The sequence below is a fragment of the Henckelia pumila genome, chromosome 1 (assembly GCF_033568475.1).
Source record: "Henckelia pumila isolate YLH828 chromosome 1, ASM3356847v2, whole genome shotgun sequence".
Classification (NCBI taxonomy): Eukaryota; Viridiplantae; Streptophyta; class Magnoliopsida; order Lamiales; family Gesneriaceae; genus Henckelia; species Henckelia pumila.
This window is the reverse complement of record NC_133120.1, coordinates 101,948,029-101,974,670: the sequence shown is the minus strand read 5'-3', so window position 1 is coordinate 101,974,670 and position 26,642 is coordinate 101,948,029. Positions and strand designations below refer to the sequence as shown.

The following is a 26,642-nucleotide window of genomic DNA, read 5'->3' as shown; positions in this document are numbered from 1 at the left end:
TATTATTAGGGAATTCAAGCATGCATTCAATTTCGGTCACCCCAAACGTAAATACATCACTCTCACATTAGGGAATTCAAAGCATGCATTCAATTATCGCTCAACATGTGCGTGACTTGATGGAAAAGACTGTCCTTGTAAGATGGAACTGGAAGGAAGCATAAGAATGGAAGATCTGATTAATGGATGTTAACCCACAATTCTATCATTGATTTACACATGAATGTTCTCTACTAAGCCCTCCCAAACGGATGAACAAAACTCTCCAAAATAAGAAAAAAAGAAGCACAAAAAAAGGGGGGGGAAGTTATACACCCTCGGCTACAAAAATTTCCTATTCCTGCAAACATTTTTCACCGTTTCTGGAGTCTTCGACGTACATCGTCTCAAATTGTAGTCGATGGTCATGTGGATTTTTCACCCTTCACCAGAAGCAATGTGCGGTTAGATTGTATGGGTTTTCAACTCCAACCTCGGACACAATCTTGGCCTGCTATTGCAATAGTCCAAGTACCTAGCACCATCATGAAAATCAGAGGTATTTCCCTGATGATTTCCAGATTCTGCCTTCAAGTGACACCACCATAACCGTAACGTCGTCATGGTACTTCCTACGGTCTCCTTGTGGAATATCCAGAAGCTCGTGAAAGTCCATTCCTACAACAAATGCAAGATAGTGCGCATTTTTAAGTGAATTTCGTTATCCAAAAAAATGCAACATTGGAAGTGGGACAGAACAAAGTAGAGTGTTTTACTGAAATAAAATTAACTTATTCAAAAGAATGTTCAGGCAACCTACAGGTCATACGAATCAAGCTGCAAGTAAGCATTAGCCAAGGAAGATGTAACATGCTCCCGGATAAAATCAGTTATCCCATTACACCTACTAGCAAGTAGATAATTATTATCGTATAAGAACTAAGACCAAACAAATCTTGACCCCACTGCATAACACCATAACAGGCAGCATTCGAAATAGATTCAATGGATTTGAGGTTCAAACTGAATAGTTAGTTATGTTTTAAGATCACTCATCCGCAGACCCCCATCAACTAGACCAAATGACCAGAATTTTGCATTATTATAACTTAAAGGAAAATTAAGGATAATTAATTGTGACAAGTACAAGGATTGCATGGCTGTTTATAATGTTTTTAGTCCTGATATTAAGCCAATGATAGAATTCACTGAAAGTATCCACTGAACAAGGTTTCGTGAAATTATTCGGGACAAAAGCAAGTTTTATACCAGGATTTTTAACATTGTCCATCATCAAGCTTTGCTTATCAAAATCCTCTTTCTGACATAGGCTTCTCATTTATTTTGTGCCAAATGTATTTGGAAATAAGGGAAAGGTGGTTTGATTTACCAACGGTTCCAAATTTATCATAATTAGGATAAAAATGCCTCCCAGCTGACCTTGAAATTGGGGACACCAGGTAGAAATTGAATATACATTAGCATCCAACGATGTATATCATGTTGTAGACATTGGCAGAGCATTGGTACTCAATCCAATTAAAGAAAGTTCTATGAATAATTTTTATATTTTGAAGGAAGAAAATTCACCAGCTTTTCTCGCAGCACGGAACAGAAGCTCCTCTATCAGGTGCTGAGCCGGATCTCCGTCAGGGTTCCTCTCCATAAAAGTCTGCACATGCATTACCACCTCTTGATTGCTAAAATACTGATACAAGCCATCAGATGAAAGCACCAAAAATTGATCTCTGGGTGACAGTTTGTGGTGGCGAAGAGAAGGTGAACACGATATGTAAGGGTCAGTACCAATATACTCATTCCGAAACATTTCTAACAAGGCATCGTTCAATTTTTTCTGCACCAACAAACAGTTCAAACCATAAGAGAGGTTAAATATATGCAAATCAAAACATGAAGGAAGATTCGACAAATCAAACTACATGAGCTAACACACTCAAAATAACTGTGTTCATGTATAGAAAAGAAACGCAAAACAAACAAAGGAAACTGAAGAAAATGGTAGAGTCAATGGAATTGAAGATGAAGAGTAAATAGGTAATAAAACAATTTTGTTCGAATAACCATCATCTCAATGATAGACACAATTTTGTGGGATTAAATAAATTCATCGATTAATTCATGTTTGATTTACTAGAAAATCTTTTATATTCATATTAATTTCTCACATAGCGATGAATCAAATCAAGAAAGAAAGTTTAAAATTATGCAAGAAAACGGACATGAGTAATGAAGGTTGTGAACCACATCCATGATCCAAGACATGTTCAATAAGGCACACTCAGAAACTAGTTTCAAACTTTCAACTTTCTGGACTACTGTACTGCACAGTCAATCTCTGGACTGACCCCCCCTGAAAAAAACATATACGCGCACGTCAAATATGTGACAAGACCCCAGGAATGTGACTCTGGGCAAATTGGAAATCCAGAGCCCAGTCATGCCCTGAATTGAACACTGTAAATGGATGCCAACTAATAGTCACGCTGGTGAAAACACCCATGATGAGGCACCAGACAAAACACAATGCATTAGAATTTCAACGAGACAATATTCTAGTCGAAGTGGAAATATAGCAAAACGAGATGGAATGAGTTTTCAGCAAAGAATGGCACTTTACCGAATATAGCAAACCTTAGTATTCTTAAAGTGAGATTTGAATGATTTTCATAGCTTTTTAGAGATTGCAAGTTTCAAGTGTAGGGAGAACCAGGTTTGCTAACAAAGTTTTGTTCTGTGAGGCAACGGGCTACACAGAATTCTACTTCTTGGAATACATCATTTAATTAACTCAGTTTATTGTTTAACTTTCTTGCTAAAAATAAAAGAAATAGGGGAAATTATGTCTCACTATATCATATGTAGAGATATTGATAATACACAGAGACAGAGTTAATGTTACTTCATAACTAATTGATTGCGCAGCAGCCCTCAATCCACCTGAGAACAAATGTTAATCATTTGATCCATATCCCGACATAAGAAGTTCAACAACTCACTGCAACATTATACTCCATAGTTAAATAATGGCTTAGTTGATGTTAAACTCCACTCTACACCCACAAACGAAAGGTAGAAAAAAGAAGAAAATGGTTGACAAAATATTATATTAAATAGTTCACATAAAGTTTTGTGATTAAAAAAAACACTTTAAGCTACAATTGAGAAAAAGTGATTCACCGAATTTTCAAGTCAAAACCCATGAAAAATTTTTCTACCTCACAAGCTCATCAACATTTCATACGCAATGACCTGTTAGCTTAAAATCTAACTTTTTTTCCTCAGTTACCTTCAGCTCATCAACTGAAGAAGTTATTGTCATACAATTTAATGTTAACAGAAAAATTACACAAACCCGTGTCTATATATTTTCCTATCTGACGAAGCACCAGTAAAAAAATTTCTTGCATAGTACACTAATTTTTTTATAACAAAAATCCCAACATGTTATTAAATATAGAATTTAAAAAATTGGGGAGAATCGTATGCATGCACATGTATTGTATACATATATACATTATTTTCTCCAGAATTAACAAAATTAAGTCATTCTGATTATTCTAAAATCAGAATCTTGGTGACGCTTCACGCTTCTATATATTATCCAAATATTCTTTGATTATTCTAAAATTGTTATTCTTGGGTAATTTTTATTAGAGTATTTCATTAGGATTGTCAACTTTATTAAAAAATATATGACTAATGTTTTGCTGATTTTAAATCATATTTCGGGAAGCAAAGTATCAATTCTTGAATCACATAATTTTTTCTCGATGAAGATGGTTTTGCAGAAAAGTTTCCCTTTCTGGGCATTTTGAGATGAGAAAAAGTTGAAGTGATTTTTTTATATTTTTCTCTTTTCAATAGGCGCATCAAATTGTTTAAATTGTTTGAAAAATTCCATATATTGTATTAGGAAGTATTTCGTAAACATCAAAGTTTTAACAAGTTCAAGTAGAGAAATCCACAAGCGCTTCAGTCAATAAAATATCAAGTAATAGAAAACAAAGGTAAGAATGCCAGGCGTCGACAAACATTTGCAACAATACAAACACAAGAACTAATGGGTCAATTGACAAACCTGTTTGAGAAATCCAGCCCCAAATGCACGAGTTACTTTAAGACGACCTTTAACTCTGTCATTCACTATGCAATTAGAGTCATCAGGGTGCTCATTCTTGATTCTAATTACTTCCTGTAAATGACATCATATGATATAAGATGAATAAGAAACTCAGACCTCTTTAATGATGAAAATACATATAAAAAACACAAGGAAGAAGAGAATAACTGAAGAACAAAGCCAAGTGAATTGATAATTTTTAAGCTCATCAAAAGGAAAAGGTGGAGGCCTAGACCTCAATAAGTGGCCACACTGCTAGGCACGCTTTGTACAGAGACATTCATTTCTATCGTGTTATTATCACAGAGCTACCAGCCAATTTAAGCGTAACAAATCATCTAGATTCATTTAACATAACAATTCTGCAGTTAATCACATCAATAATGCAGAAGATTCACAACATACAGTTGCATGAAATTACTAAGGCCCAAAATGCCATTAAATTTATTATGTCAGCTTTGAAAAGTAAAACACTTAATTACTACAAGATAGACTTGGATTTTCTCGAATGTGATTCAGCAACTTCATTTCCAGTCCTTTGTGGATCTTTTTCTGAAAAATGTTATAACATGATATATCCAAAATATTGTTAATTGAGTGAGAATTAAAAGTAGCAAGTATTAATGTGATACGTGACACTGACATGATTAAAAAATAGCACCACTTGTACGTTCAAAAAATCAAATATTATAAATGTTGAAGAGGTAATGGAAATCATACTCTCACAAAAGAAGTGACCGTGAAGTTGACATTGTAAGCAGTATCAGTGATGATGATAACATAAGTATTATCAGTGATGAATGATTACAACAAAGACTATAGCAGTAGATATAATAGAATTAAAAACGATGGATTTAAGAATGAGTCATTGCCTCTCTCCAACCCTTGCTGTCCAACCTGAAAAACATCAGCTAACGTATTCCACTAATTGAAGAGGATGGGTTCTATGGCTGAACAAACAGGCTTGGGTGGTCGCTTCCATACAATAAAACTTAGGAAGTCTTGGTATATACAACCATACAGCGATAAGCAAGGGAGACCGCTATATACTGTTGTCTAAAAACATGACGAAGCTAAAATAAATTCACATTCTCAAAAGTATTTCATGGCATGTCTTCTCCAGCTACAACATTCATGTCGTATCATGACATTCACGAATCACGAGAACAAGAAAAACTTACAATCCTTATGGCTTTCAGAATGACTTTACCCAAATTTCAGAAAAAAGGAAGCAATCAACAATCATTCTCAATATATAATCTACGTGAGCAGAACACCATAAAATTTATAAATAAGATAAGAGTAGATCGACACCCATCTAAGACAAAGAAAGCCAAGTGTCAAGCTGACATATATAATGAGCTAAAGGTCATTTCAAAAATAGCATGTAAGATCAGTGGATGACTAACATCCTGCATTTGCCTCAGTTCACTCTACTTGTCTTTCAGATCTTCAGTCAAAGCCAAAGAGCAATTTTATCAAATTTAAACAGAGCCAACTCAAACTGGTTATCGAGGAAAAGATGTCATATAGCTCCCAAGTACATATTAAGAAGCCAAAGTTTGCACATTAGAACTTGAAAAGAAGCACCTCGACCATGCTTTCACAGTTAAAAAAGATAAAAATGGAACTGGGGGAACCGACCTCCTGTATGCTCGTGCTATGGTCAGTGGACAACTGCAGAGCAGTCAACCCCATAGATTGATTTGTGGGAGCTACATTAACCCTATTATACTCCCTCTCGCACACAACTGACGACTCTTCAACAATGTCTCCACCATTGAACCCAAGATCCCCGTGATTATGTAATTCTGAACTACTACTGACCTCTTCAAGTTCATACTGTGCTACAATAGCCCGACTATCGCCAACATTCATCGTATACACATCTTCATCCCTCATCAACACAACTAACAAGCAAGACCCCATCAATGCAAGCTCCGGGTACCGATCGAGAACCCTATCGGTCAAATCCAAATATGCTCGCTCGGTCATTTCCAGCGCTCTAGACATTGCACTCAACACCAACTCATGATCGACTACTCCTACCTTCCGCCTTCTACCAATTCTGCTCACTTTCTTCTCTTCAGCTTCCTCATCATCTGCAATATTGCTTTCCCTCAGTTCCCCATCTGCTTTATGTTTGCCCTCCAGCCAAAATCTCCAAGGAAAGAACCTCTTACTGCCCTTGTCCTTAGGCCCATTCTGTAACCCGTCCTTTAGTTTTGCCGACAGTAATGACCGTCTATTCACTGCTGAGTTAGCGTTATTCATGCACAATGCGTCATCGACAGAGAATGCAAATCTATCAGAACCCGATAGATCAACCCCGTCTTCTGGTTCTTCCTCCATTAAAAATTCCCATAATCTCCTCCTCTTAACTTCAACCTGCTCCCCTCCAAAGAGCACTTTTTTCACTGATGATTCGGTACCACCTTCTTTGCTCTCTTCAGACTCTGGGACAGTGTCTGTGTTAAGGGTTGACTGATAAGAATCATCAATTCTATTTGCATTCAAAGCTGACACTGTGTCGTTCTTGTCCCAAAACAAACCCTCTAATTCACTGTACATAGCTTTGTATAAATTGCTCATCAGAAATTCAGGGCCATCGGGGCCATTAAATCCATCGTAGATTCCAACAAAGAGCCACCCCAATTCCTCTGACACAACAACATGCACCCGATCCTCCCCTGCTTTTCCTAATGCCCATTGCACATTGCTGTCACATTCCATCTCTGCAGCTTCTCGGCTGCTATCATCTTCAGCCATAACATCCTTCTGGCCACCCCCACCTCCGCCAATAAAATTCCGTACTGGAACCACGGAAAAGTTTCTATACAGTGCCTTTCGAATTCCTGAAAGTACCTTCTTCTTTCTCTTCTTCACATACATGCCCCCAAGAGGAGCCGAAAACGGCACCCCTCCACTCCCATTGTTATCGCCACCAGCCGCTGCAGCATCAAGCGGTCCAGAGACAGCTCCCCGCTCGATCGGGCCAGACATGAAGAAGGCCCTGTCCAGTGGTCCGGAAGGTGCCTCGCCTCCACCTCGTGGGACCCGCTGCAATGGCAAGGCGCTAAACGACGATGTGCTCTCAAATCCATCCAGCATTACATTACTACCACCTCTGGGCAACCCAGACACAAAACCCTTGCTGCCGCTATTAGCATTCAGAGTGGCAGCATTCATGGCATCGCCGCAATTATCTTCAAGCTCAAGCACAGTTATGGGAGTGGAAGAGTTGGCGCTAACCGAAGCTCCGGAAATAGCTCTGAACCAAGTTTCAGGTAACCCAGACGACTTCTGAGGCCTCGTCTGGACAGCAGACGAATCATCGAAGCGAAGAGATTGCGTGGGCGAAACGAAGCGATCGGAGTTCGTGGGCGAGACGAACCGAGCTGAGGACCTGACGTAGCAGAAGGAGTGGCCTAGGGTTTCGTCCAGCGGCTCCGCATTGGCACCGAAAATGAGGTCCGGATCGGTCCCGTTGGCTCCGGCAGCAGGATTGAAACATGGGAAAACCTGCGAAAACCCGGCCCCCATCACATCCCACGATTCATCTCCCCTCCACCAACCCCCCCACCACTATATATATATATATATATATATATGTATGTATACACACACAAATTTTTGAAAACAAAAAAGTCTTTGTGAACTCCAATATATATATATATATATAAGCGTCAAAAGGAGAATTGACTCCCTGTTTGTGTCACTGTAGAGTGAGTGGTTTTGTTTTGTTGTCTGTGAGTTAGAGAGAGAAGGTGAGAGTAGGTGCTGCTACTACGGTGACTTGGGTTTTATTCCTCTGCGTCACGTGTTTGGGATTCGAGGGGTACTTTTGTCAACCACTTTTCCATGATTGGACCATCAAAAGGCGTCGAGAGGGAGAGGTTTTTGAATTTTGTGGCTGCTGACCTGGCAACCCTCCTTTTTTTTTTTAGTGTTTCAAAAATTAATTTTGGAGGGATAATGTGGCGTCAACCCTAGTCATTTATCATTTCTGTTAAAGAAAATTAGATAATGAATTAATATTTTTATTGTTTAAAATAAATATTATCGATTTTTTTAACTTCATATGACAGAATATAAAACAAGATGAAAAGGTAAATGCGAAATATGAAATATGAAGTTGGATGAGTAAAAATGATATGTTTGTAAATTATAAAAATGTTTCATCACTGTATATGTTCAAAAAAATATGTTTCATCCATGTACCTAAATTATTTACTTTATAGAGTTTAATTGTAATTGATACTAAATATATTTGTAGAAAAAAATATTCTACGAACAATTAATGGTATTTTTTTATTAATTATTCTGCATACATAAAGTATTAAATATTATGTCTTTATTAATTATCAATATAATTCCTATATAAAATTTCGTATATAACTTTAAAATGATTTTGTAAACCTGTTATTAAATTCTTTTAAATATCAACTGCTAAAAAAATGAATAAAAGCATAAGGTCCTAGATTACAATATTTACTAAACGTTTGGTAGTTTGGATGGGATTGGGTGGATGTTAATTTGGCTTTGGTTCGATCCAATCCATTTTGAGTTAGAAAAAAAAAACGAGTTTAATTACGATTTTAACAACTCATTTGAAGGTTGGTCAAAATATAGTGACATGTATCGTGATCGTCTACTAATCAAGAACTTACGCATGCATTTAACTTAATTAAACAATAATCCAAAATAAACAGCGGAAAGCATAACCAAATACAATTCTAAGAAAAGAAATCTGTAAATACTCAAATTATACAACCATATCGAATAACTGTATCAAAACATAACACTGAAAATCCCACTGGAACCTAACTCCGCCACTGGTGCATCCTGCAACTATGGTCTCCCAGAGCCTTCTGCTCCATCAAGTCTGAGACATGTCCCGTGGAATATGGTGTCCAAAAACAGTATGATGACGTGAGCATAAAACGCTCAGTACGAGAGTATAAGTATACAATATTATATGTGCATGTATGCAAGTGTACTGGTTACCAAGACTCGAGGTCAATAATATCAAGATCGAACATGGGCCCTGGTATGTATCACTATGCATCGTCGCTCCAAGAGGTGGGTCACCCTATAGTGGAAATAGTATTGGTGTCCTAACATGAGTCTATGTGTCCAACCGAAATATCGGTGATCTGACACTGATCAACATGTCCAACCATCCACTAACAAGATATGATCAAACCCTAATTCCGGATATCACAAGGATATAGCTCAAGATGCTCATAAAATGCAGCACAATAATATGTCATAATATATGCAGATAAAATCATGTCATATAAACAATGCAACACATAATACATGCATACTCGGTCATGATAACTCGAACAGTACTTTCGTACCTTAAATACCAGGCAAACTACACCATCTCTATGTCCAAGCATATAGTCCGCAATACAATGCAGAATACACATGCATCATAATTTTATTCTAAAAATTTTAACTAAGATATAGCATACTCCCTATTTTTTATAAGGAGCTAGAGCTATACCTTCGTCCGTCGTCAGCCCGCTGATTACAATTGCTCCAGAACTTGGGCACCACTCTGTTGCAACTACGGAGCACCTCGCCAACTCCCGGACCAAGCCTAAGAAGGCTGGAAAATGACTCAAACACTTATAGATTGAGATAAAACTTGAGAATTGGTGTAAGAAATGTGATCCTTGGATGGCCTATTTATAGGTGAAGATCGGGCGCTCTGATCCCATACTTTGGACAATCTGATCTCACATGCAAGCCACGTCGCTGCATGCACAATTTGGACACTCCGAACTTCATTTCGAACACTCCGAACTCCCACGTGTTTGTCTGTTTGATCCCCTAGAAACGTCGATAATGCGCATGGCCTAACTGAGATCGGACGCTCCGATAACGTTCGGGCGATCCGATCTGGAAAGTAGCCTCCGAACCTTGAATTGTGCCTCCCAAGTGTTCGGACCCTCCGAACTTGGGTTCGGACCTTCCGAACCGTCCTTAGCCAAGAATCCATAAATTTTCCAATTAAATCCAAATTAAATCTCTAATCCATGTTTAACCATTTTTAATCATCTAATCTTGTAAAAATAGAATCGGACTACTACACAAAATGAGTTAAACAATTTGGATTTTGGACTATGAGTTAGGGTGAGTTAGTCAGCCATTATTTTAAAATATAAAAAAAATTATGTTAATTATTTTTCCTTGTATATAAAGAATATGTCCCTTAGACATCATCTTTTGTTTTATCAAAATTGTCTTTATACGATATAGATAATTACGCTTTTGTTTTTTTTTTTATTCGACATTTCAAATTACAATTTAGTTCATCGATAATTTTTACAACTATGATATTACTCTTATTTAAATATAAATCAAATTAATTACAAAAATATTATACAAGCACGCAACGCGTACATCAATATACTTGTGAAATAATTATTGTTCCCCTTTTATCTAATTCTTACGTTATTACTTGAAATTTGAGATAGTGTAATAACTAATATGCATATTCAGTGGGAGCATATGTTTGAATAATTAATCTAAGTGAGATTTCATATTTGATAATTCCAAAACTAATAAGAATGCTACAAAAAACTAAATAAAATAGTAGATTATTGAGGAGTATATTACAATTAATACTATATTTCATTATTGGTGATACATTTTTTAAAAGATATAACATAATTTTTTAAAAAATAGCTCAAATATAATCCCAACTTTGTTTTTTTGAAGTATGAATATTCAATTGTATCATATATTTTATATTTTTTAGTGTGCCTAAAAACCAAAAAAATAAATAAAAAATCAATGAATGATATGCTAATAGTACACCATAAAATAAAATCATACCTGATATAAACATTAAAAACCTATAACATATTTAATAAATAATTTGTTAAAATAATATTATGTTTCTAAACAACATCATATAAATCTATTTCTAAAATAATGATATGCATTATAAAATTTTGTTATTTCCCCAACTTAATTTGCTTTTTAAATGTAATGGATATTTTGGACAGTTACGAGAAAAAGAGAAGAAAATGAAAAAAAAAATTTATTTGATTCTAATTGAGCTAGATGTGTCATTAATTATCTGAAATTCATTTAATCTATCATTTTTATTATAAAAAAATATGAATGATGGACAAAGTTTTGGCATTATCAAATTTTATTATTGGCCCAACTAGCTTTGTTATTTAGAGTGTAAAGTATTATATGTATTTTGATCAGTTACAAGAAAATATAGAATTATGAAAAATTATTTGAATCTAATTGAATTATCAAGCTTCATTAATTATCTTAAATTCATTTTTAAATAATAAATGACAAGAAAAACATTATATATATATATGAAGTATTATATAACCTACTTTTTTCTTATAAATTATTGTTGAATCTTTTAAGTGGATGTATAATTCTTATATTTAGTTATTGTGAACATTATTAATGATAATTTTTTGTCACGAAAAATTTAAAGAATGAGATAAATTAAGATGTATAAAAAAAATCTTTATATTACGATAATATGATATTAAGATACTAATGAAGAAAAACAAAATAAAATATAATTATTTTTAGTTTAAAATTATCATATTAAAATATCTAATGAGCTATATGTAAATTGTAATAGTTTTTTGTTTTTCGAAAAATGTAGAGGCATAGATAAATTAAGATGCATGAAAAAACTCTTATAATCGATAATGGTAATTTATACTTCTATACTATTTTATTAAAGTCGAGTGTTTTATAGTAATTATTTTTTTGGTGTGTCATTTGAATTCTACCATTTTTTGTCCATTTTTTTCTTAACTTCTTTTTTTCACTAACTTCTTCCACATTTTCTTCAACCAATATGTATAATGTTTGCTTCTACTCCCTCCGTCTCATATATGTTGTCTTGTTTTAGTTTTCACACGAATTAAGAAAAATTTATTGGGAAAATAAATTCCTATATTATCCCCATTTAATGTATTAAAAAATGATTGCACAATTTTCAAGGTGTAGTTAATAGGGGTATATTAGTAAAGAAGTGTAAAAAAATATTACTAAATATGGTGTATGACTATATATTTTGGACAAACAAAAAAGGAAACGTGGACAATATAATTGAGACGGAGGGAGTATTATTAATTTCACACGCATATATATATCTCAAATATCAATTTGATCATATTAGCATATTAAATTTATATTATCTTCTCAATAATTAATTTTTAACTACTAAATAATACATTATTTCATAAATAAAAATTGATAAAATATTCATATATTATATCATACATGCAACTGTGTGTGCTTTTGGTGCTATTATAATATTAAGATCGATCTAATAAAAAAATAAATTAAATGGAAGACAATTACTTTATTTTGAAATTATCATAATAAAATACATAATGAGCTATATATAAATTGTAATAGTTTAACGAAGGAAAGAAATACACATATTTTTTGCACCATCGTAATAAAATAACTAGATGTTTTGGAACTTTTTAGGCATTTTATGGATAGATAATCACCATAAATACTATTATGAATGATTTTAATATATTAGAATAAAAAATAAAATATCTCATCACAAATCAAACTCAATAATTTATGTCATAAAAAATAACATTAATAATGGATTTTTTTAAGATTTAGTGTATTTCATTATATCACTACAAAAAAAAACATTGATTTATACACGGTTTAAAAAAATCGTGGCTAAAAATAGCCACGCTTTTTTAAAAACCGTAGCTAAAATAACCACGCTTTTATATAAACCGTGGTTAAACGGCCACAGTTTTAAAAAACGTGGCTACATTAACCACGGTTTTATAAAAAACGTGGTTAAATTTAGCCACACTTTACAAAACCGTGGTTATTTAACCACGTGTTTTAAAAAACGTGGCTAAAATAGCCACGGTTTTTAAAAATATGGCTAATTTTAACCACGTTTTACACTGACGGTGGTTAAATTTAGCCACGGTTTTTGAAAAGCGTGGCTAAAATAACCACGGTTTTTTTTACCATTACTATTATTACTAATTATTAATAAACAATTAGCATGCATAATTTATGATTGTAATTTTTATAACTTAAACATGGTTTTTTTAAAAAAAAAACAAAGAGGTATGAGTAATAATGAAATGTTTATAACTAAAAATTTATTATAAGTTATCTGAATTATGTACACTTGATGTTTAATTTTTAATTAATAAAAGCAAAAAAAACACTAATTTAATATAATAAATTTATAATGTGAATTAAAATAATAATTAAAACTATTAATTAACATGCATAATACTTAGTGAAACTATCTTTTATATATAGTAATGAATAAGAAAACATTTATTTAAATTATCATGACGATGATAATATAAATTATTGATTAATATAAAATAATATCTTATAAAACATATAATCTAATTTATCTACATATACTACATACAAAGGACATAGAAATAAGAAAATAGAGAGCAAAGTTTGTTCATTGTGAATTTATAAATATGTCATCAAATTGTGCATGTATGGATATATAAATTAAAAACATGAATGAGAAATTATGAAAATTAAAGGTAAAAAGCAAGGACGAAAAATTGATTAAAAAATTTAGTCAAATCTAAGAGTGATGTAATTTGTTACATGAATAATAGAGATGGATTTAATTTTTTCATTTAGCTATTACCTCAAAATTAATGGACTATGTATGTTATATAATTTAAAAATTCACACAAAATGGCAATGTATTTTGATATAGATAAAAACACTTTGAATAAAAAATTAATAATAATAATTTAATATATTAATTATTATAATTAGAGTTATTATCTTAAAAATTACTAATTATTTTAATTAAACATTTATTTTTAAACCAAATTTTATTCAATTAATACAATATATTTATAAACATTATTACTAATACAATATTATAAATACCATATTCATGTCGTATACTCGTATCCTAACAATCTTATTTCATGTAAATTCTTCAATAAACATTAATAAATAAATAATAAATTAAACCAAAGGGAAACATTTAAAAGTAGAACAAGTATATATTATATTTAATTATGTTAACTTTTGAATATCATTTTAATCTACATATATATTTCATATGTTCTGATTATATAGTTTTTTTTTACACTGATTAAGAAAAATCATTGGAAAATCAAATTATATACAAATTTCATATTTTATCCCTATTTAATTCATTAAAAAAATGATTGTATATTTTTTAAGACGTAGTTAATAGAGATTTATCAGTAAAAGAGTATGAAAAATATAGCTAAATATAACACAAACTTATATATTTAGAACAAACAAAAAAAAACAATGTTGCATATATAATTGAGACATAGGTAGTATATAATATAAATTATAATATACGAGTGAATATATCATAAAATCAAAAGCCCAATATTCTTCAAAAGTTAATTATCCAACTTAAATCCTAATATTAATTTCAATCAATTGACCAATTTTTTATATACAAAACATTATAAGTAGATATATATGGAGAATCAGTTTGATGGAAGACGATAACAATTAGATTAATATAATAATAATTTAATATGATAATAGTTTCAAAGCGTGACACGGATATAATTGGGCGAACGAAGCTATCACATACAGGGGCGTATCCAGAAAATTGGAGGTCCTAGGCTAACTTAAGATTTAGATAAATTTTATTTTGTTAAAATGTAAAAACATTACGTACGAACTGATAATAAAATGAACATAAAAATAATCAATATCAAATTTAATAAACCAATATACTCATAAATTTATTAAATTATAAAAAATGACATATATAAACTAAATCTAAACAAAACGTTCAAACTCTTCGCGCTTTCTGTTGTGCAAAATTATTAACTAAATCATCATAATCAAGATTAGCTACCATCTTTTTTTCAATAGACAATATTGCCAAACCATTCAATCTATCTTGTGACATAGTTGATTGGAGATAGTTTTTTATCAACTTCAGCTTGAAGAAACTTCTTTCAGCAGAAGCTACCGTAACCGGTATGGTTAATAATATTCTATAAGCTATCCAAGCATTAGGAAACCCATGATGCAAATTTTTTACATACTCCAAGACTTCAAGTGGTTTGGTAATCCAATCTGGTAATGCTTTCCTCAATAACTGCAATTCAGAAAATAGTTCAAGCGCATTAATATCATAAGCATCCTTATGTTTCAAAAATTTCTCAAGTGCAGCACATGAATTTTTCAAACTCTCGTCTTCTTCTTCTTTCAACTTGCTCTAGTCAAATAAAAATCCAAAAATCTCTTCATATTTTTGAAACTGCTCAAATCATATCTCGAGTGAAGAAAGAGCATGATCAACTATCTGCAAAAAATAATTTACTCGAAAACATTCTTCAGCTCCTTGTATTGGTTCATCTCGAGAATTTTCATCAAAAAATCTTTTTCTATGACGAATACGAGTTTCACGAAATATGGGTTCAACCTCCAGTTCTAAAGCAATATTTTCAGCCTCACTCTTCGCGATTTCAAAACCAGAAATTTTGTATTCTTCCAAAAAGATAATCAAACCTTTTAAGAGACTAATACCCTCAAAAAAACCATATCCTTTCTTTGGAGAATCTTGCTGACTTTATTTACCTTTTGCAATACTTCAAACCATATCACCATGCCCAAAAAGAATTCAAAGCTTCGAAGTTCATAATTTGCTAAAGACCCCGCATCACTGACTGTTGTTGCATCACCACTATGTTCAACTAGATGTAACAGTGCATTCCTTATCTGAGGAGCTTGAAATCTTACAGCTTTTACGCTCTCAAGACGGCTTTTCCAACGTGTATCCGACCATGATTTTAATGTAAGTCCTTCTCTATTTCGACCTTTTTACAAAAGATTTAAGGACCTCCCACCGTTTTGTTGAACTGGAGAATAATTTATAAATTCTTTGAATCACTCCAAAAAATGATTTAGCTTGAACACAACTCATGGTCATATCACAAAGAGCAAGGTTAAGAGAATGACAACCACACGGAGTGTAAAATGTTAGGGAAAAATCCCTATAAACTTAAACCCAGAATCATCATGCTAAATCATTGAGATTAAATACTGTAAACTTAAGCGGAAGCGTACCTTACTTCATAACAATTGATACCGATGTAGATCTGCATGGTTTGGCCTTCCAGATCAACACGATTTGCCTTGAGAGTTCCTTCAGTTCTCTCACGCTCTATAACTATCGATGGGAATAGAATAGAATGACATCAATGTCGTGTGATCTGGGGACCATAACCCTATATTTATGTTTTGGGATTCTATTTAAGCTCATCAATCAAATAGAAAAGCCCACTAGTATCTACACATTAAAGGCCACACCCTATTAGATACATTAAAGCCCAAATAAACCGAAATCTTATTTAGATCACTTTTATGGGCTAACTTTATTTGACAGTCACAACACATAATTATTTACATATAAGCCCAACGTTGGATTTATGATCCAACAATCTCCCACTGGGCTATATGTGAAACTTTATAATTATGTTTTGCAAAATAACCAAATGAGCTCAACTTTGCTGTTATTACCGAAATGTATCTACTGCTAATCCGGTCCATCAATCATACTAACATAGGATCAAAGAAGCCTTTGTCACATTCATCGTAACTCGACTCATCAATGGTCACATATGTCAGATAACTGAACGACATGGATTATGATGTGGATGTGTAGCATGGAAATTTCATGTAATGTGATCTTAACATGCCTATTTCCAACTGGTCCACCCTTAACTTTAGTGAGATCAACCAAAACAGAGTCAGAGTGTGAATAAACCAAAACCTTTATTTCTGCAGAAATAACTTTTCTTTATGTATCCATAAACCAAAAATCAAATAACCAAACATGTCTATAAAAGCATTTAAAATTACAAACTCCCACTGAAACTGAATATTATTGATTGACGAAACACCCATACAAATAATGTGCACACAAAACCTTTTGGGTGATAGTCCCTTAGCAAATGGATCCACAATCATGGAGTTTGTACCGATGTGCTTTATAAACATTATTCACTCTGAACTCTTACTTCAATAATCAGAAACTTGATTGGATGCCTTATAACACACTATAAAATCTACTGTCATGACAAAAGAGACTATAACAACTGACTTTTTAGTACTCTTTTGTGAGATGACATTTTTTGGCAGTAGATTTAAATAGTCCAACATAGTTTCACACTATCTAGGCATCCCTTAAATCAGAGTCAGTATACCAAATGATCTCAAAACCGATCTGACCTCTGATATGTGAGCATATAATTCCTTATATTTTCTGTAAATTCCATAATACATAATTGACTATTTTCCAATAGTCTATTCCTGAATTATTTAAATATTTGTCCAACATCTCATTCACGTATATAAAAGCTTTACGTGTATATACCTTAGCAATACATTAGATTCTCTACCGCTAAGTCATAGAAAATATTTTGTATTTCTTTTTTTTAAATCATTATTAGGGCACTGGTTGAGACTAAATTGTCTTCCTCAATTTAGGGTATCAACTTGTTTACAATCTTGCATCCCATATCGCTTTAAAACTTTCTCGATATAGCTTTTTTGTGATAATCCAAGAATACATCAAGAGTGATCCCAATGTATCTGGATACCCAGTACAAAAGATGCATCACCAAGATCATTCATCTCAAAATTCTTAGCTAGAAATCTCTTGGTGTCATGAAACATATTTATATCGTCACAAGCGAGCAGGCTATCATTACATAGAAAACCAGAAAAATATTTACTCCCACATACCTTATAATATATACAATCATCGACTAAATTCATCTCAAACCGAACGAGATGATCACATGATAAAATGTAAAAATATCATTTATTAATTAAAATTCAGTACTATGTCAATATATTCCTGAAGAGTCTTTCAAATAAACCAAAGAGAAAAACCTTTACAATTATATCATCTTACTGTGTAAAACCTCATTGATGACAAGACGAGCCTTATATATTTCCACACTACCTTTTGAGTACTCATGGTTTTAAATATCCATTTAGAACCAATGAATTTCACACTTTAGGCAATGTGTCAAGATATCAAATGTCATTGTCTTTCATAGATTTTATCTCTTTATATTGACATCAATCCATTTCGAGAGTTAGAATTTTTATGACTTGATAGAAATTGATAAATCATTTTCTATCATGTCATTGTTGACCTTATTCTCTTAGAGAAATACAATCAAATTGCCTAAGAATGTATTTCTTCTCTCTCGAGTGGAACTCCATAATGACAAGGTTATTGAGATATAAGAGTTTGTTCTTTTATAATATTTCTTGAATGAGAGATTTTCCTAAATTGTCTTACCGTATTATGCTTTTGAACAAAGTAAAAAATATAATTTTGATCAATGTCAATAACACCTGTAAGAATATTAAAATATTATTCCTTAAAGACAATTTTCAAACTTTATCTCCCCCACAAACTCGACATCCTCAAAAACCAAGCATTTTCCTAACTGAGAATCAAATTAATTGTGGGACCATAAAACTTTTACCCCTTAGATCTTTAAGAATCACTTTAATCAGCTTTGTTAAGGATATATGCTGCAGTCATTAGTGTTTGTCCATAAATGAGATATAAAAGTCATATCTAAAATTTTTATCTATGAACGTTATAAATTATTGTTGGTCATTCCAAAAAGCCATATGGAAGACCCACTAATATCCATATTTATAAGTTCATAGACATCCAAATTCTTTTTGACTTCATATCTCCTTTAATTTGTTTGTTTTTCCTTTATACATTTAACACAAATATCAAAATATGTTAAATTTAAAGGATTGAGAATTTCGTCATACATAAGTTTCTTTATTCTTCATCTGGAGATATAATATAATATCTCATGTTACGACGTAACTGAATTCTCATTTACTGGAATTTTATCTTTGAGACTTTTAAATTTAATTGCAGGGACTCATTAAATGAAACAATTGTATCAACCGAAGAAATATTATTATAACGAGATGAAAAACCAGAGCCAACCAATTTTGAATCATGAAACAACCTAAATTTCCATTTCCAAATGAGCAAGAGAAATCGAATTTGCCCAAAATAGAAATAAAAATTATTTCGCCTGAAAGTCGGTACAATAAATGTTTCATTCAGATTCAAATAAAACTCAGGTTTTAACAATAATCTAAAATTTTCAATTATTTCAACTTTAACTGTTTTGCCATTGTACACCGATGAATCTTTCATCATCATTTGAACTTTAGCAATAATAATAATAACCCCGCATAGACACACTGATGATAGCACCAAAATCTATACATCATATGTGACATCAAAGATAAATTAACCTTAAAACAAACCAAATTTAAAAACTTTATTTCCTTGAGCCTTTTAACTCTACAGAAGAAACAACTATTATTTTTCGATTAATTCGGTTTCTTTTGTTGTTTCTTTTGAAGTGCTATATCTGCAGCTTACTTTATCCTTAATCATTTATCTTTATACCTCATTGAAAGTGAAGTTGTCAAGAACGTACAAAATTCATAATTTCATTCTTGACAACCATCAATTTCAATATTCTTAATGTGATTCTTAACTGTAGTTATATCTTTTCGACATATTGCCCTAATGATTACTAAATGACTACCGTAATGATCATCAAACATGCAATTTAATTTATCATACCTTTCTATCTCCCTCCTTTCAAAAGAGGTACTCTAGTTCATAAAGGTATACTCGAATCAATCTTTATTGCAATATCTTTGATCATTATTCCAAAAACTATCAAGATGTTTACTTTTCCATAACTTCAAGTAACGAGCATCTTTGAAAGTAAGAATAAATTTGATGTGGACAGTAAAACTAACAGAAATATTCAAATAATAACTGAACTGAAAATTATCAATAAAGTAAATATGCTCACAAAAAATGCCCAAATAAGTAATATTAAATTCAAATAAAGGCAATCCCCATCTCAAGATACCGGACACTCCATTAATATTCCATCTTTGGACAAAATATTAACTTGTAAATGGTATCTTGGTGTAGTAATCAAATACTGATCATAATAACATATCAAATAATAAATCTTCCTTTGGACCGATTTATTATTCATATGTAAAACCAAATAATAATCACATATTTATTACCACAACTGCACATGTAAGTTTGTTAAATAATAACCTTCCTTTGGGCCGATTAATTATTCACATAAGTTACATGTACAAAACTTTTTATATTCCAAAACAAATTAATTTCCACAATAGAGGTCACTTTGGCGACATGTTGCTTCAATCAATTTATTTCAAAATATATATACCTTAACTATTCCTTTATTCAAATTTAATATCAAAGAAAATTGACCCTTTTCTTAAAAAAAATAAATTTTAATTATTTTGGTCAAAATCAATTATTTAACCATTGATCGTAAGATCAATGCCGACTGGCGGGCAAATCAGGCAATTTACTGGTCATGGGTGATCTTTTCGGGTTGAATTCCCGTATATTCAAAAATTAACTGATCCATGTATATTGACCCGATAAACTTAATCCATATAAAATAATCAATTAATTCAAATAATGCAAACCTCATAAGGGATACCGAAAATTGATAGTAAATAACATGTCAAATAATAATCTTCCTTTGGGCCGATTTTTTTTTACATGAAAACCGAATAACTATCACAATTTTGCCCCTATATAAACACATTTGTAATCATATTAAATATTAATCTTCCTTTGGGCCGATTAATACTCATAAAATTACATATACAAAACTTTTTATATTTCAAAATAAATTGATTTTAATCAACTCATTTTAAAATATATAAAATAACCTTATCATTATTGAATAATTGAAAATTTAAACCTTTAAACCCAAAATAAAGATTTTGGGTTTATAACCAAATTAAACTTTATCCAAAAATATGTGATGGGTTAGAAAAAATTTACCAAAAATCTGAATATTTTCGTTTCCTTAATTTTAAATTTTTTTTTTTTTTTTTTGAAGCCCAAAATAAAACAAACCCTAACCCATCTCCACGCCGCCACCGCCGCCGCTCATTCCCGGCAAAATTCCGACCGGACACTAGTAGAGCACAAGGCGGCGACCACGACTGCACCTTCGCCGGTCCTAATCGTATCTTGATCGGCCGGAATTTGCTCTGAAATTTCGAAGCTCGCGACATTGACTGTCAAAGCTTTGGCTTAGAAATCCGGCGATTATGCGACGGAAACCGGCGAATTAATGGTTCTAAGTGAGGCGCATGTATGTCTCCTACAAAACGCCTCATCCCCCGCCGCCTGAAAATGGCTGTAGGTTGGCCGTTTTCAGGCGTTTTCCGGCGGCCCCAGAAACCCTAATCGGGAAATTCGAATTTTTTCTTTTTTCTTTTTTTTTTAAATAAATCCGAAAATTAAAAAAAATATTTTGGACTGAAAAATTCGAATTTCATTCAAACACTGTAATTTTCTATTTTCGATTAGACCAAATCTATTATAAACCGTATCTCAATGATTTAAACATGAGTGGCTCTGATACCACTTGTTAGAGAAAAATCCCTATAAACTTAAACCCAGAATCATCATGCTAAATCGTTAAGATTAAATACTGTAAACTTAAGCGGAAGCGTACCTTAATTCATAACAATTGATACCGATGTAGATCTGCATGATTTGGCCTTCCAGATCAACACGATTTGCCTTGAGAGTTCCTTCAGTTCTCTCACGCTCTATAACTATCGATGGGAATAGAATAGAAGGACATAAACGTCGTGTGATCTGGGGACCATAACCCTATATTTATGTTTTGGGATTCTATTTAAGCCCATCAATCAAATAGAAAAGCCCACTAGTATCTACACATTAAAGGTCACACCCTATTAGATACATTAAAGCCCAAATAAACCAAAATCTTATTTAGATCACTTTTATGGGCTAAATTTATTTGACAGTCACAACACATAATTATTTACATATAAGCCCAATGTTGGATTTATGATCCAACATAAAATGCCCTTGGATATTCTTTTAGTACTCTACTGCTTACTCCTTTGTATTGTCCTTTTATATTTGAACCATTATCATAACTCTGCCCTCTCATGTCATTAAAATCAAGTTCCAATATTCCCAAAACATATTTAAGCTCATTGAAAAGTGCATCCCCTGATGTTTCAACCACTTTCAAAAATTGAATAAAAAACTCTTCAACTGTTATAGGAGTCTTGGAAACATCAACACATCTCAATATAAGAGACATTTGTTCTTCATGGCTAACATCCGGAGTACAATCAAGAATTACAGAGAAATATTTGGCCCATTTAATGATTTCAATGATCTTATTCCTAATCTCTACTGCCAACAAAAGTATCAGTTCATTCTGAATATTATGACCAAGATAATGGACACAACGAGTCTCTTTTCTTTGGATGCGTCGAAGGTGCTCTTCCATGATCGGATCAAAATCAGCAATCATCCGAATTATACTTAGGAAATTTCCACTATTATGATCATCAAGCTTTTCATTACTTTCACGAAACGCCAAATTACTGCCAGCAAGAGTTTTTACAACGCTTATAATTCTCTTCAAAACATCTCTCCAAAATATTTTTTCTTTCTCAATGAATTTTTTATTAGAAGAATCAATTGTTAGTTTTTTTCTCAACCTTGTTTCTGCCTCCATCCAGTTTGTTAAACTATTAATATGATCGGTACTTCTTTCATGCTCACTAAGTCTCGCATGAATATTTTTCCAATCACCATAACCCATAGTCGTTGTTGTCAAAGAACTTGAAATAACTTTCTCTTTTAAATAACACACAACAAAAGTAAAACACTTTGTCCGTCTTCCGAGAGTACACTAGCCATGCTCTGTCAAGTTTTTCTCCGTTTGACAAAGATCGGATATAATGTTTATCATTGAAGCTTCTACCTTGGTCATTAATCGGATACACGATATCCATAACTCTTTTTGGGTCTTTCTCTATTAATAAATCAATTTTCCTTTGAGGCATATTATTCTCCCAATTTCCCGGATCAAACAAATCATCTAATTCTTCACAACTCATAACTATATTTTCATTCAAATTTCTAGTATCATCTCCATCCCTCATTCTGTTATTATTATTTCTTTCAATTTCAGTCCTTTCACGACTATTATTTACTTGAATCTCATCATTCATAACTATATTCTCAGTTAAAATTTGATATGTAACTATATTCTCAGTATTCATGTAGTAGCCCGTAACCAAAATCAGTGATTAAAGAATTAATCATAAATTACTTGGGAAGGGTTCGGAAGCTCCGAAGGCAAGATCGGAAGCTCCGAAGGTGAGTTCGAAAGCTCCGAATAGGATCGAAAGCTCCGAAAGCGCGATCGGAAGCTACGATCGAATTACGTCAGGCATGACGTGTGGCAGGATCGAAAGTTCCGATCACCCATATCCGAAGTCAACCAGTGAGATTTTGACACGTGGCAGATAAGTGAGATCGGAAGCTCCGATGTCGGGATCGGACGTTCCGATCGTGATCGGACGTTCCGATCGTGATCGGACGTTCCGATCGAGGAACGGAGGTTCCGATCGTCGTCTATAAATAGGGGGTGCCGAGCTCACATTTGAGTGCACCAATCCCTCTCTTCTCTCTCAATTCCTTAGCCTTCTAACTCAGATCTAGGGAATTCTAGGCGTCCCGTGGGGAATCCGAAAGTGGCATAGCGATCCAGGCGTCGTAGCGGAGCTGTGGCCTAGTTTTGAGGCACTCGACATCAAAGGGCTAACGACGGACGAAGATATAGCTTTTGCTTCCTATAAATATTTAGGAGTATGCAATAGCTTAGTTAAGGCTTTTAGAGCACTTTAATGATAGTAGTATCATTTGGCAGTGTAGAGCAGATTATAGGCGTGGACCTAGAGTTGGTAGAGCTTGCACTGATTTGAGGTACGAAAGTACTGTTCGAGATATTCTGACTGAGTATGTATGTATTATGTGACTGCATGATTTATATGTCATTGATTTATGCTGCATTCATTTGCATACTGAGCTATCTCCTTCGAGATGTCTGTTAGTAGGGTTTTTCTCTATCCTATTAGTGGTTGGACTTCCATCGATTTGGGTCCGGCATATCCACTGGTATTATGGTATGGGAGCACCTCCTGAAGCGACGGCATAGCATGCTACATACCAGGGCCCGGTCTGTCTCTGTTATCTGATCCTTGACCTCGAGTTTATAGGGAGTTCACTTTGCATGCATGTATACTCATACTCTCTTACTGAGCATTTTATGCTCATGTCTCGTACTCTGTGTTTCTGGACACCCTATTTCATGGGGCAGGTTTGCGATTGGACGAGGCGGGTGGATCCAAGAGGGGCTAGGCAGTGGTTGGCCAGCTGGAGCTTCGCCTAGGTTTTATTCTGTTGTTATTTGGATTGATACAGCTGTTCGATCTGGTTGTATAATATTTGGGTATTTACAGATTCTTTGCCTTGGGATTGTATATTGTATATGGTTTTCGCAGCTTAATTCTGATTACTGTTTTGACTAAGTTAATTGCATGCCTAAGTTCTGTTTAGTAGGTGATCCGGGTAAGGGTCACTACAATTCAGATTTTGATCATTGACACTAGCAGTAAAGATTGGATCAGTACCCACTACATCATCATCCGCGGTAGTCCAGTCTTTCTACGAAAACAATAGGTTTTATGTACCTTTCCTTGGACCCAGCGAGATATTTTGTCAGAATTTCTTGTCTTTTCTTTTTTTTCCTCTTTGAACTTTCAGATTCAAATTTTCTTTTTCCCGTCATAATTCACAATGCGAATCTAACAAAACAAATAAAATAATAATTTAAATATTAACAAAGATTGATTGTATGAGATTAAAAACACCAACGACAATATACAAACATACAAAAAAATATATTCAAGAACCCGAACTACAATTCTACAAACACACAAGAATAGGACAGATGTCCGAAATTGAAGAATCTATAAAATTGAAAAAAAAATTACTTGGATGTCGTGGGAGCGATGGTTGTAACAGCAACTGATGAATTTCCCAAGAAACGAGTGAAGACTGAAGGGTTCCAACTTCCAGAATCTGAAATCGATCGTGAGAGAGACGAGTGAAGGTGATTGTTGTCAGCGACTCAACGGGTGTGGTTGGGGTTGGCGGCACGACATCGATTATCTAATAATTTGAGGAGAAAATTTCAAAAGAGGCAAAATAAAGTGTTCTGAAATTGGCGAGAATTGAAAAGACAAGAGTTCGGGTTTCCGTCATCCGTGTTCAGCGTTCTCAAATCCCAATATTAGTGAATTAATATTTTATTATTCAATAAAAAATAACAAGGTTTGGGCCTTTGACGGTTGTGCTCACCGTATTACTCAAAAGTCAACCTATATTATTATATAGTATATAATATAATATATTAAAAAAATTTGAGGCCCTATTTAAGGGGAGGCCCTAGGCAGGGGCCTAGGTGGCCTTCCCCTGAAACCGGCTCTGGTCACATAGTCTGGTTGCACCCGAAATCTTATTATATAAGTTAAGAAGGAGATTGAAGGTTCTAAGTCAATGTAGAAAGATGTAAAATATTATGAAAAAACATTAAGGTTTTGGGTTCGTGCGGAAAGATCTAGAAGCTTACAATAGAAATATCTAGATGCTTAGGACTTGTATAAATATAGAGATGTAGGAATATAATGTTTGAACTTACGATCCAGATTGATTAGAAACGAGAGACACAATCTGCTAAGACCATCTCGAGCAGTTAGCACTAAAATAGTGCAATATTTACATTATTATTGCGTTAAATATAGTGCAAATAATATTTCATATCCAGTAGTCTTCACCAAAAGAATATTTCATAATATTCTTTATTTTTACATATATTTTATAATTTATTTTTATTATATAAATTAATGTGGTAAATTTAATTAAAAATTATCCTATGTTATATAAATTCGTTTTATTATGTAATTTTGTTATAAAATATTAATCATCCTATGTTAATTTTTTTTTATCATATATGCCACGAATTATTTTAAAAATAATATGTAAAATATTATTAATGTTTTTAAAAAACAAATAATATAAAAATTATAAAAAAAAACGAAAATCATGATGATATAAACAAATAAACCATAAAATAACAAAACAAAAAGAAAAGAAAATGAGAAAAAAAAAATTATACCGTTGTGAACAGTGCAACTCTGTTCACAGCTTAAAAAAAACACCAAAATGCAGTCAATTGCTGAAGCAGATTTCAACTTCAATTTACAGCAGCACACTATTTTTGTGTGCTACTGGAGATGGTCTAATGATGTGTCTAGTTGAACGCATTTATCAGCATTGATTAAGCCATATATCAAAGTTAACTCTTTAAAAAAGCTATTCCATCGAAATATACAGAAGATCATTGCTAATCTTGCAATTATTATGACTGGAGAGAAGGAGCCTCGCTGTTGTGGGTTCTTTATTTGGATTGTGAGAATGACATTGACAGATGGAATAGTCGATCTTGGACGT

At 32.9% G+C, this 26,642-nt stretch overlaps 3 protein-coding genes across 4 annotated transcripts; all 3 read right to left on the bottom strand.

Annotated features, from left to right (window-relative positions):
* Positions 1 to 201: 201 nt before the first annotated feature.
* Positions 202 to 7,843, bottom strand: LOC140881892 (protein phosphatase 2C 29). 2 transcript variants are annotated; one of them, XM_073287546.1, is made up of 4 exons: positions 5,765 to 7,839; positions 4,079 to 4,192; positions 1,570 to 1,834; positions 202 to 657 (listed from the first exon to the last, which is right to left on the bottom strand). In XM_073287546.1, the coding sequence occupies exons 1-4, from the start codon at positions 7,661 to 7,663 to the stop codon at positions 533 to 535; spliced, it is 2,403 nt and encodes an 800-aa protein (XP_073143647.1). In that variant the 5' UTR covers positions 7,664 to 7,839; the 3' UTR covers positions 202 to 532. The 2 variants fall into 2 exon arrangements, with proteins under 2 accessions (XP_073143647.1, XP_073143657.1); XM_073287556.1 differs by lacking the exons at positions 202 to 657; positions 1,570 to 1,834 and adding an exon at positions 2,220 to 2,350 and having other exon boundaries at positions 5,765 to 7,843.
* Positions 7,844 to 14,939: 7,096 nt separating this feature from the next.
* Positions 14,940 to 21,180, bottom strand: LOC140870859 (uncharacterized). Its single transcript, XM_073273268.1, has 4 exons — positions 21,150 to 21,180; positions 16,223 to 16,325; positions 15,477 to 15,723; positions 14,940 to 15,371 (listed from the first exon to the last, which is right to left on the bottom strand). Exons 1-4 carry the CDS (start codon positions 21,178 to 21,180, stop codon positions 14,940 to 14,942), a joined length of 813 nt encoding a protein of 270 aa, XP_073129369.1.
* A 930-nt stretch (positions 21,181 to 22,110) lies between these two features.
* Positions 22,111 to 22,884, bottom strand: LOC140870850 (uncharacterized). Its single transcript, XM_073273262.1, has one exon. The coding sequence runs from the start codon at positions 22,882 to 22,884 to the stop codon at positions 22,111 to 22,113; it is 774 nt and encodes a 257-aa protein (XP_073129363.1).
* Positions 22,885 to 26,642: the final 3,758 nt, after the last annotated feature.